The 12,246-nt window shown below is 37.2% G+C and overlaps 1 protein-coding gene and 1 pseudogene across 1 annotated transcript; both read right to left on the bottom strand.

The window, feature by feature from the left end:
- Nucleotides 1-61: 61 nt before the first annotated feature.
- LOC104906067 (U-box domain-containing protein 1) lies at nt 62-2,178 on the bottom strand. Its single transcript, XM_048638878.1, has 3 exons — nt 2,031-2,178; nt 385-1,942; nt 62-200 (listed from the first exon to the last, which is right to left on the bottom strand). The coding sequence occupies exons 1-3, from the start codon at nt 2,176-2,178 to the stop codon at nt 62-64; spliced, it is 1,845 nt and encodes a 614-aa protein (XP_048494835.1).
- Nucleotides 2,179-3,981: 1,803 nt separating this feature from the next.
- On the bottom strand, nt 3,982-4,932 carry LOC130590629 (GCN5-related N-acetyltransferase 8-like; annotated as a pseudogene).
- Nucleotides 4,933-12,246: the final 7,314 nt, after the last annotated feature.

Here is a 12,246-nt window from a genome sequence, read left to right as displayed (position 1 = left end):
TCATATACTATGAACTATCAATTGATTATTAATTATTATTGCGTCGGAACTATTACATTGTCTACATATATTGGAGCAAATGGACACTCATTCCCACCTCAGTGAAGAAAAGGTTAGGATGGTGTGAATGAATATCAGGAACCACATCCCCAGAATTATGTGGACTTCTGTCTTTATGGTGCCTGGCTACAAGCTCTAAACTGGAATTGTAAAATTGGGTAGATTGAATTGTATATGTATTCTTATATCTTGTAAAGATGTATAAAATGGGTTGTGAACCCTGATACAAATGACAAGCATAGCAATTTCATTGTTACCCTTGATTTGTTTCATCCTGTTTTATGCTAAAGGTTTGCAGGATTTGAGCAGCACTTGATGAGTAACCTGAGCAGCAGACTAGCCCTTTCCTGAGTTTCGAATGACCCATTAGCTATCAAACTCCGGAGTAAGGAAAAGGTTTGAGGGTCCAAATGTCTCACAATCTCAGCTCCATCATTGCTTAAACCCAAAAGAAGTGCGACTGAATTCTCTTTACCCTTTGGGGATCCAAATCTCAGGAGATCAATCAGAAAGGGCGTGAGATCTTTACTTCTGGTGATCTCTTTCATTCCTTCAGAGCATCCTGAGAGTAATGCAAGCAGTGCCAAGGCATCATCTGTAATTCCTGCCCTGTCATCCATCAATATGTCAACAACTAAAGGTACTGCCCCTTCATGCACTATTCTAGTCTGATTTGGTTGATATAATGCAAGATTAATAAGCGCAGAAACGGCATCTCTTTTTCCCGTTGTGGTTCCTTCTCTCAATAGACGTGTTAAAGCTGCTATGGCACTTGATTGAGCTCCAATATCTTCCTTGTAATAATCCACAATTGACAAACTTGAAATTGTTGCAGCTGCATTTTCCCTTGCCTTGATTGTTTTCCCATTTTCTAGAACTTCTATTAATTTTTGAAGTGCTGCAGCTTCCATAATCAAGACTTTGTTGTTACTGTAGATGGAGAGGTTCAACAGTGCAGTCACAGCGTTTTCCTGCATAATTGGTTCTTGAGAACTTAAGAAGTTCACCAGAAATGGAATAGCTCCAGCCTCAGCAATTATTTTCCTATTATTCATGCTGCTTTTCGCTAGCAGACGAATCTCATAGGCTGCCCTACATTGCATTTCTCGAGATGCAGTAGCAAGTTTCCCTACTAAAAATTCTGATGTGAATCTGATATAATCAGTACATACTTGACCCTCTTTGTTCATCTTAAACTCCGAGGAAGATGCTGCTAATTTGTTCAACGGGATATTGTTATCTTGGTGCCATTGATGGATCAAACTCTTCAAGTTGTAGTTGGGTATTAGAGCGAGGTGAGTCAGCTTCCATCCACTTTTTGGGCAACTTTTACGCCCTGAATTAAGCCACTTGGAAATGGAGTGTAGGTCATAAGTGTGTCCAGTTGCAACAGTTACAGGTTCTATCATTACCTCGTATGAAATGGGGCAGCAGAATTGATTCGGAATATCTGTCAGTATTGCTCGAGAAGATGAAGATGCTGATGCAGCAAGTTTCTTTGCAGTAGTTTTCTGCTTCAAGAGTTTAAGACTGATCTCATTCTCTTCAAAACTAAAGATCATAGACCTGAGATATGAAAGCAAAGAAATAAGACTATTAATTTTGGAAACAACTAAGGGCCCACCTGTACCGCTCTGACTTGTTGCCTCTGCCTTCAACTTTGAAGTTTCCTCTGCAAATTCAACTGGACTTCTCAAACCAATGCTGCTCAAAAGCTCTCTTGCCATTTCAACATCCAGGAAACCATAGTTTTTTTCATTGGTTTCCTTGGCAGTCGCTATTATTTGGAGAACCTCACTTCTTCTTTCCAGTTCTTTGGGATCAATTGACAAATCTAACCTTTTCGCCTGCTTGCACAGGAGCTCCACTTGTTCTCTGATATCTATCATTATGTTCATAGATTGTAGTGGTAATATAGCAAGAGCTTTGCCTATCTTCTTCTGTTTGAATGAGGTTCCACAGGTAGCTACCTTCAGTACATCCTTGAATCAGAAGCTTCACTTTCGTCATCAGAGACAAGAGCTCAGTAAAACACAGGATTGCAGATGGAAGAAGCGGGATTTTAAGCTCTTGCACCTCTGTAAACAGCGGTGAAAGAAGTCTGATTCTCCGAGTCATTGCTAAGATGTTTTTGACCTGTACAGGGGGGTAATTACTTAGCGAGGATATCTCGTTAGATATCGTGATCAACGATCTTATCAAGGGCTCAGTAGGAGGAAAACCTATAAAAATTGGAAGAGGTTGAAAAAGCGTATTCATGGTGATTTTGAATGCATAAGCTGCAGCTAATTCTCAACTTCTACAAGTAACTTTCCATTGGCTGCTTGATTGTTGACTTTCTTAGGGGCTAGGAAGCATTATAATATTAATCATGGTTTTACTTGTTATTATATATATTGTTAGGTGATGACTGACGAGAATTTTTGGTTGGTTCAACAAGTAATAGCTACAAGTTGGTAAGCTGTGGTCAAAAGCTTTGGCTCAGGTGATGTAGTAATCGTAGTAAGTTTCCCAGCTATCATTCGGTGGTTGGAAAGTTCATAGTGCTTTCCCAACTATCATTCGCGGGGATTAGAAAGTTCATAGTGCTTTCCCAGATATCTACCATTGTATGAGCGATCGATTCTTATTGCGAATGTCAGGCTCTATCGTATATACGATTTATGTTCATGGTGCTTTTTTCAAACACAATATAATTACGTTCTTTCCAGATGCTCCAAAGGTTATAACTAACCAATTTAATAGACTTGGGACGGTGACTAAGAGAATTAAGACATTGCTCAATATATGAAGGTATATTAGGCTATAGTTTTTGCCTTGTATAATTAAAGGTCCAATATTGTCGAGTAATAGGGTAAGAAAAGAGTAAATGACTTACGATTTCTGTGCCTGCATGACTTATAGGACATTGAGAATTACCAGTTATTTGTCGTTTTGCTAAGTTTGACATTAAGGGGAGACCATTATGTAGAATTTGCCATGATAAAATTTGTATTTTAGGGGCAATACTAATTTTCCAAATCCTATTGAATGGCCAAGGGTGTAAGATCTCGATTTAAACCCCGTGAGCAAGCCAAGTCATTTAATTGACTGAAAAATCATATGAGCTAGTAAGACTCTAGCACGGAGAATCAAGCATATCATAAAGGGGATAGGAATACCTAAAATAACCACATAACATTGATGAACAGTGGGATACATAACATTATTCTTGAATTCAAACACAAATATTATGTGACGTTGAAATACTTGTTCCATGCTCTTGAAACTTATTTCCTTCCTTTCTTCGGCCGGTAGCAATATCTAGTCTATGGCACATAAATAAGAAGGCTAAAACAAGACGTGTGTAATAGAGATCATTACATAGAACAATTAACCAATTTAGTAATCCTCTCAAAAAATAAAATCAAATTTAGTAATATTACAATTAATATTAAATTTACATAAATTGAAAATGTTCCAACATGAAGGAATACTTATAATAATTGAGCTTTTACATAAATTGAGTGGAAAAGATAAATTTTATTAATCGAAAGTCATACAACATCTACAATCGATCTTAAAAAATAACGAAATATAATCTAACTTGATTAAATAAAGTCCCTCTGCGACATAACTACGATAATAATGAGCCAAATGACAATATAGTATAGCCCCCCATTCTTTTGCTGAATCATGCAGACTTTTATTGAGAGTATTTATCATGTAATGTAATTTTGAGAGTTATTCTTTATTGGATCGTGTAGATAGCGTATGAGATCATTTCATTGCAAATTTTAATAGGAATTTCTCCAAAAAAATGCATTTTTACAACAAACCATGAAAATGAAACTTTAAACTCCCACAAGACTAAATGATCTAACTTCAAACTCCTATTAGAGGAGACAAATAGCTCAATAATTGGGTAGAAAGCTCCCCAACTAGAGAAAGAAGAAAGGATTATTATTATTAATGGAAACTAGGAAAAAAAAAGTACATAAAAGTAAAAGTTGGGTCTTATAGTCATAAAAAAGGATGGTAACAACCCCGAACTCACTAGGATTTCTAAAACTGAGAAACGGCCAGGCTAGGTTTTTTTTAATATTTCATTTATTAATTTGATTGGTTGTTTTGTAATGACTTAGCTTCCAATCTTCATTACTTAAGCTGATCGACCATAAGATAAGAGGGCATCATCAGCAAGTCTGAAAATCCGCCAATCTTGCAAAATATGAGCTCCCAATTTCTCATAAAATGTATGAGAAGCCACATTCCAAGTTGTAACAGTCCACTCCATTCTAGCATACCCCATCTTCACAGCTTGACTAGCAACCGCCTTCATCAGCATTCCTCCAAAACCATTACCTCGATAGCCTTCCCTCACAAACAAATCCTCCAATGATTGTTCCTTCTTCGGTGCGAAAAAGCTCCATTTCTGGGTCATTAATGGGGTGAGGAAGGTGTAGAATGGTTTCGATATGGTTAAAGTGTTGAGTTGAGGGATGATTAGGTGCAAAAGGAGTAGATGAGACTTCAACGAGGAAAATAGTGACAGTTTTGAAGGGTTCGAAAGGAGTTTTGGAGTTGAAAAGAGTGGAAGAAAGAGCAGGCTTTGTTGCTTCACATTCGTCACTCAGATGGTAAAACGCTGCCATTTTATGTATGAGTCCATGAATGAAGGGAACATCTAATTCGTCGGTTGCGAGTCGAACTCGGACATACAAGATGTGATCGGAATGATCAGATTGCTCGTCTTGAACTGTTTTTGGTTTTAGGCTGTGTACAGGCAGTACGGGCGCCATTTATTGTGAATGTAAGGATTTATAATGGTTTTTGAGGATATTTTCATGGATGGGAAAATGAAGGGGGAAGAGACACGAAGAAGGTTTGAAGTGAAGTGTGTGTTTTGTGGAAAACGGAAAATGCATGTCCGTATTTATAACATTATCCGTGTATGTTGGATTTCGGCTCTATTTTCTTGAATTGGACTGAATTGGACTGGACTAAATGAAAAATGTAAAAGGAAACTAAATGAACTTAGTTGAATTTTTCTGAACTAAACTGAATTTGTATGAATTAAACTGTACTGCATTTTCATTAGTTTAGCCCAAAAGAATAAAGTCTTAGTATGTTATTACTTTTTTCCTCCCTCCCTTCCAATAAAAGTTTGTCTTGTGTGGACCAGTTCACACTTCCTCGCAACCTAGATACACGTTTTTATTATTAATAAAATTTAACTAATGATTCGGTATCAAATCACCTTTAATAGTTGTTTTTTAATTGTCTATTATTAGGAGTGTGTAATTTACCTATTTATCAATGGGATAGACGCTATGATTAAATCTAACAAGATTATAAATCAAGTTATATATGAATTATAAAAAATGGTCAAAGTTTATAAAGTTTGAATAAAAATTGAAATTATAAAGATAATTTTAGGATTTTAAAAGTATATACCACTTTATTATATTGGTTTAAATAATTATTATCACCCACAACTTTCCATTATAATTTTAAAACGAACTAAATCTTATTGTTATGAAGAAGAGGCTCATTGTTTGAAAAATTACCAACAAAATTTGGCAAATTCGTAATCATGAGCATGTGGTATCAATAATATAGCCTACTCATGACACAAATTTCAGAGTAGTATAAATTGAGTATTTATGGCAAATTCATGTTCATTTAGTAATATCAATAAATGGATGCTTTGAAAATACTAATAAATCATTGAAAGGATAACCAACCCATAAGAAAGTTTTGGCTGAAAAATATTATCGGATCCGGAAGAGTCCCCAAAATTGAAGGCTATAAGTCACGCTTTTAGATGTCAACGGGACCCGTGCACCAAATGTCGTGGGATGACTAGAAGGGACATGGGATGATATATTAAGAACTCCCACGACTTTGAACAGACATAAGAACAACTTTTACGACCGTTTCGGGGTCATTCCGTGGCTGCACCACAAAATCATAAATGGGTGGTTTGATGGCATTCTGGGGAAATACAGTTGGTGCAAAGCACCCGAAATGCTTTATAAGTCGTGCATCACTCCATAGGAAGGTTTTTGGTGAAAAATATGATCGGAGGGCCCGAAAGAACCCTGAAACGGTCAAAATTGAAGGTTGTGAGTCACGCTTTTAAACGTCCACGGGACCCGTGCGTCGAATGTTGTGGGATGCCCTGAGGGGACATGAGATGTTATATTTAGAACTCCCATGACTTTGAATAACGGGCATGAGAACACATTTTTATGAAAGTTTTGGGGGGTAATTCCACGGTTGCACGACAAAATAATAAATGGGTCGTTTGCTGGCATTCTAGGGCAATTCATATGATACAAAGCACCCCAGATGCAGTATAAGTCATCCTGCACCCCATAGGAAGGTTTTCGACGAAAAATATGATCGGGCCCTGACGAACCCTAAAACGATCAAAATTGAAGGCTATAAGTTATGCTTTTAGACGTCCACGAGTTCCGTGCACCGAGTGTCGTGGGATGCCTCAAGGGGACATGGTATGGCATATTAATGACTCTCACGGCTTTGAACAAATATAAGAACAAATTTTACGACCGTTTCGGGGTCATTCCGTGGTTGCACGACAAAATAATAAATGCGTAGTTTGGTGGCATTCTAGGGCAATTCAGATGGTGCGAAGAACCTGGGATGCATTAAAAGTCTTGACTCATCACAAAAGAAGGTTTTGGGTGAAAAATATGACCGGGCCCGGAGGAGCCTTACAACGGTTAAAATTGAAGGCTATAAGTCACGCTTTTAGACGTCCCCGAGACCCGTACACCAAAAGTCGTGGAATGCCTTGAGAGGGCATTGGATGGTATATTAAGGACTTCCATGACTTTCAAGGAGCATAAGAACAACTTTTACAACCTTTCAGAGCCATTCCGTGGCTGCACCACAAAATTATAAATGGGTGGTTTGATGGCATTCTGAGGCAATTCAGATTATGCGAAGCACCCGGGATGCATTATAAGTCGTGTCTCACCCCATAAGAATGTTTTTGGTGAAAAATATGGTCGGGCCCGGAGGAGCCCTAAAACGGTTAAAATTGAAGGCTATAAGTCACACTTTTAGACGTCCACGAGTTCCGTGCACCGAACGTCGTGGGGTGCCTCAAGGGGACATGGTATGGTATATTAATGACTCTCACGGCTTTGAACAAATATAAGAACAACTTTTACGATCATTTTGGGCTATTCCGTGGTTGCACCACAAAATCATAAATGGGTGGTTTGATGACATTCTGGAGCAATTCAGTTGGTGCAAAACATATGGAAAGCATTATAAGTCGTGCAACACCCCATAGGAAGATTTTTGGCGAAAAATATGATCGGTCCCGGACGAATCTAAAACGGTCAAAATTGAAGGTTGTAATTAAGTCACGCTTTTAAACGTTCACGGGACCCGTGCACCGAATGTAGTGGGATGCCTAGAGGAGATATGGGATGGTATATTTAGGACTCCCACGACTTTGAATGGCCATGAGAATACATTTTGTACGACCGTTTCGGACTTATTCCGTGGGTGCACGGGAAAATAACTAATGGGTCATTTGGGGAATATTGGGGAATTTCATATGGTGTGAACACCTGGGATGCATTATATGTCGTGTCGCACCCCATAGGAAGGTTTTTGGCGAAAAATATGACCGGACACGGACGAACCCTAAAACGATCAAAATTGAAGGCTATAAGTCACGCTTTTAGACGTTCACGGGACATGTGCACTGAATGTCGTGTGATGTCTTGAGAGGACATGGGATGGTATATTAAGAACTCCCACGACTTTGAACGGACATAAGAACAACTTTTTACAACCGTTTCGGTGTCATTCTGTAGCTACACGACAAAATCATAAATGGGTGGTTTGAAGGCATTCTAAGGCAATTCAAATGGTGCGAAGCACCCGAGATGCATAATAAGTCGTGTCGCACCCCATAGGAAGGTTTTTGGCAAAAAATATGTCCGGACCGGAGTAGCACTAAAACGGTCAAAATTGAAGGCTCGAGGTTTTAGATGTCCACGGGACCCTTGCACCGAATGCCATGGGATGACTCGAGGTAATATGGGATGGAATATTAAGAAATCCCACGGCTTTAAACAGGAATAAGAATAACTTTTACGACCGTTTCGGCGCCATTCTATGGCTGCACCACAAAATCATATATGAGTGGTTTGATTGTATTGGGCAATTCAGATGGTGCAAAGCACTTGAGATGCATCATAACTCTTGTCGCACCCTGTAGGAAGGTTTTCGGTGAAAAATATGAACGGGCTCGAAAGAGCTCTAAAACGGTCAAAATTAAAGGCTATATAAGTCACGCTTTTAGATGTCAACGGGACCTGTGCAACGAATATCGTGGGATGGCTCGAGGGGTCATAGGATTGTATATTAAGGACTCCTACGGCTTTGAACGGGAATAAGAACAACTTTTACGACCGTTTCGAGGCAATTCCGTGGCTGCACCACAAAATCATAAATGGATGGCATTCTGGGACAATTCAGATGGTGCGAAGCACCGGGATGCATTTTAAGTCGTGTCGCACCCCATAGGAAGGTTTTCGGCGAAAAATATGACTGAGCCTGTAGGAGCCCTAAAACAGTCAAAATTGAAGGCTATAAGTCACGCTTTTAGACGTCCACGAGACCAGTGCACCGAATGTCTTGGGATGCCTCGAGGGGACATGGGATGGTATGTTAAAGACTCACACGACTTTAAACGGGTATAAGAACAACTTTTACGACTGTTTCGGGGTCATTCCATGGTTGCACGACAAAATAATAATTGGGTCGTTTGGTGGTATTCCGGGGCAATTCAAATGGTGCGAAACACCCGGGATGAATTATAAGTTGTGCCACACCCCATAGGAAGGTTTTCAATGAAAAATATGACCGGGACTCAAGGAACCGTAACACGGTTGAAATTGAAGCCTATTAGGGTCACGCTTTTGGATGTCCTCAGGGCTCGTTCACCGCATGTAATGAAACACCTCGTGGGGACATGGGAGGATATATTAACGACTCTCACATCTTTGAACAGACATAAGAACTGCTTTTACAACCGTTTCAGGGCCATTCCGAGGGTGCACCACAAAATAAGAAAATCGGTCGTTTGGTGGCATTATGGGGCAATTCAGATGGTGCGAAGCACCTGGCATGCATTATAAGTCGTTCCGCACCCTATTTGATTGTTTTGGGTAAAAAATATGATCACACCCGGAAGAGCCCTAAAACGGTCAAACTGAAGGCTATAAGTCACTCTTTTAGACGTCCCCGAGACCCATGCACTGAATGTCGTTGTATGCCTCGAGGTGAGACTGGATGGTATATGACTTTGTACGGACGTAAGAAAAACTTTTACGACCATTTCGGGGTCATTCCATGGTAGGTCAAAAATTGAACGTGTGGAATGAAACTAGGTCAGAAAAAAAGCCTGGATAATTTCTCTTTTGCATGTTCATGGAGTTTTGAAAAATTCAAACATCTCAGAGATAGATAGAGAGGTAGGAATTTAGTTGTTGTCCATGGAGTTTTGAAAAATCCAAACATTTCAGAGTTAGATAGAGAGGTAGAGTTGTTGTCCACGGAGTTTTGAAAAATCCAAACATCTCAAAGATAGATAGAAAGGATTAGAGGTAGAATTGTTTTCCATGAAGTTTTGAAAAATCCAAACATATTAGAGATAGATAAAGAGGTAGGAATTTAGTTGTTGTCCATGAAGATTTAAAAAATCCAAACATCTCAAAGATAAATAGAGAGGTAGGAATTTAGTTGCTTTTCATGGAGTTTTGAGAAATCCAAACATCTTAGAAATAGATAGAAACGTAAGAATTTAGTTGCTTTAAATAGATTTAGTTTTAAAAAAAAAGATTTAATATACCGCTTTGGATATTAGTTATAGGTTGTTTAAAATCTTATCCTCATCATTCTTATTCTCATATTTCCTCTTTTCTCCAAACTCTATTATTTTTTCTTCACGGGGGTTGTCATCAACAATGATTGGTTCATCACTTCATTGTAACCCCTATTCTAAGAGACTTTATTTATTACTATACTTTTTTTTTACTTGAACGGTTTGCCTTTTGCACTATTTACAAATTTTATTTAGTTTATCTTTGGTGATTTGTTGTTAAGGAAAAATATATTCATGTGCGATCTTGTTAAATTTGTCTCAATATATATATGTACTTTTTTAAAAATCTACTTTTGATAATATTTTATTATTGATAGTTCTGGATGTTAATAATTGAAGTTATGCATTGACAAACATGAAAGTCAAACTAATAGTTCCAAGTAAAAAGAAACAGAGGAAGTATATCATCGGATTATTTACATTGGTCGAGGTTACGCATTAATATAATGAGATGGTATTGTGTCAGACTCGTCTGACAAACCATTCTCGTCGGACGTCACACACAGAAGACCATATGAAAGAAAAACAACACAAGCTGAAAGAATTTACACACCAACTGAAAGAACACAGAAGACCAAATGAAAGAAAAAACAAACAATGAAAGAATTTACACACCAACTGAAAGTCAAGTAATCTCTACCAAATTATTACTAATCTTCTTTCTCTACTCTACCTCATCCCCCTCAAAGTCAAGTAATCTCTCACCAAATTAGATTACCAAATACCAAATTCCTTTACACCACTTGCCACCAAATCAAAATTCAGAGCAAAGGAAAAGAGAGAAAGAAGCATAAAGCAGAAAGAAAGATGTGTTGTCCTAGTAAGCTAGATTTGCATGTTCTGTATTTGCCTCATCTTGGTGGTTATCGCCATCGGTTTCCTCTTCGGATTCGGCGTCTTCAAAAATGATTTTCACAAATCTTATCCAAACCTCTACCTTTTTTTTTAATTATTACTATCACAATTGTTCACAATTGTTACTACAGTAGCATAAAAGTGTATACATACCGAAGAGAATAATATCCCAACAAATTCCAAGAAACCTGAAATTACAGGATGCACACCCAGATGCAAGAGAGAGAAAGTTGTTGTGGGTTGTTGTTGTTGTCCGACCGAAAGTTTCGGTCAGACCGTCTGATACAATACTTTCACTAATATAATAGGGGTTACTCATGTCTGATGTTGGGGTTATGACGTTATGTATCTTAGAGATTACGTAGTAATATACTATGGGTTACTTATAAATTTTCTGGGTTACTCACATAGAATTGATCGAAGGGGTTACATATGTCTAATGTATTAACACGCTCTCCATCCTATAATATAAGTCATGTTTCCTTTTTGCGTGTCAAACTTTAGTTTTATTAATACATACAAAAAAAACATACTTATGTAGGATCTTTTTAGATTTTTTTTTTATAATATGTTTCATAAGATCAATTTTTATATTTTTTTTATTAATACATAAATGATGACATCAAAGGTCAAAAGTACGTCTTGCAAATTGCGCAAAAGAAAACAGAATTTATATTATGGAATGGAGGGAGTATATCATAGTTGGTTTGTTTTCACGCGCACCACCACATGGTTGTTAATCGTGCGACCTTGCTATAAAAGTTTCTAGCTCAACTTTATTCTAATAATAAACTATGATAATACAATTATATTTCAGCTCAGCTTATTTAATCATACATAAATCTATTTACAAAAATTATTGAGATTAAAGATATTTTTTTTCAGTTTATAGTTTTTTCAGAATGGTCGTATAACTGAAGAATTTAGTACTCGATCTTCAACTAATCAAGTAAAATTTCAAATAGTTCTTGTAATAGACTTAATAATTATTGGTTACTTAATTTCTCATAGTTGTTAGGATGTTTTTGTCAAAAACCATCTTATAAAATATGAAGTTTGTGAGGAACAAACTTATATAGTTTTTTTTTTTTTTTTTGCAAAAACAAACCTTAAGGCTTAAACAATTTTTTTTTGCAACAACAAACCTTATACCTTATTTCGATCATCGATCCAAGATTCCAGCATTCACCATGTCATGTGCAAGACAATTGACTTTTTAAACCCAATAAAATCCATAACATGGTGAATACCGAAACCTTTGATCAATAATCTGAATAAGGCATAAGGTTTGTTCTCGCAAGAAATTTTTTGTTTAAGGTTTATTTTCGCAAAATAAAATTATATAAGAGGAATTTTCACAAAATCCACCAATTTTTTTTTTGATAATTTTCGTAATCTCAATCTATATATAATTAATT

The sequence above is a fragment of the Beta vulgaris genome, chromosome 2 (assembly GCF_026745355.1).
Source record: "Beta vulgaris subsp. vulgaris cultivar EL10 chromosome 2, EL10.2, whole genome shotgun sequence".
Classification (NCBI taxonomy): Eukaryota; Viridiplantae; Streptophyta; class Magnoliopsida; order Caryophyllales; family Amaranthaceae; genus Beta; species Beta vulgaris.
The sequence above is the reverse complement of the archived record's forward strand: the minus strand, read 5'-3'. Positions and strand labels throughout refer to the sequence as shown.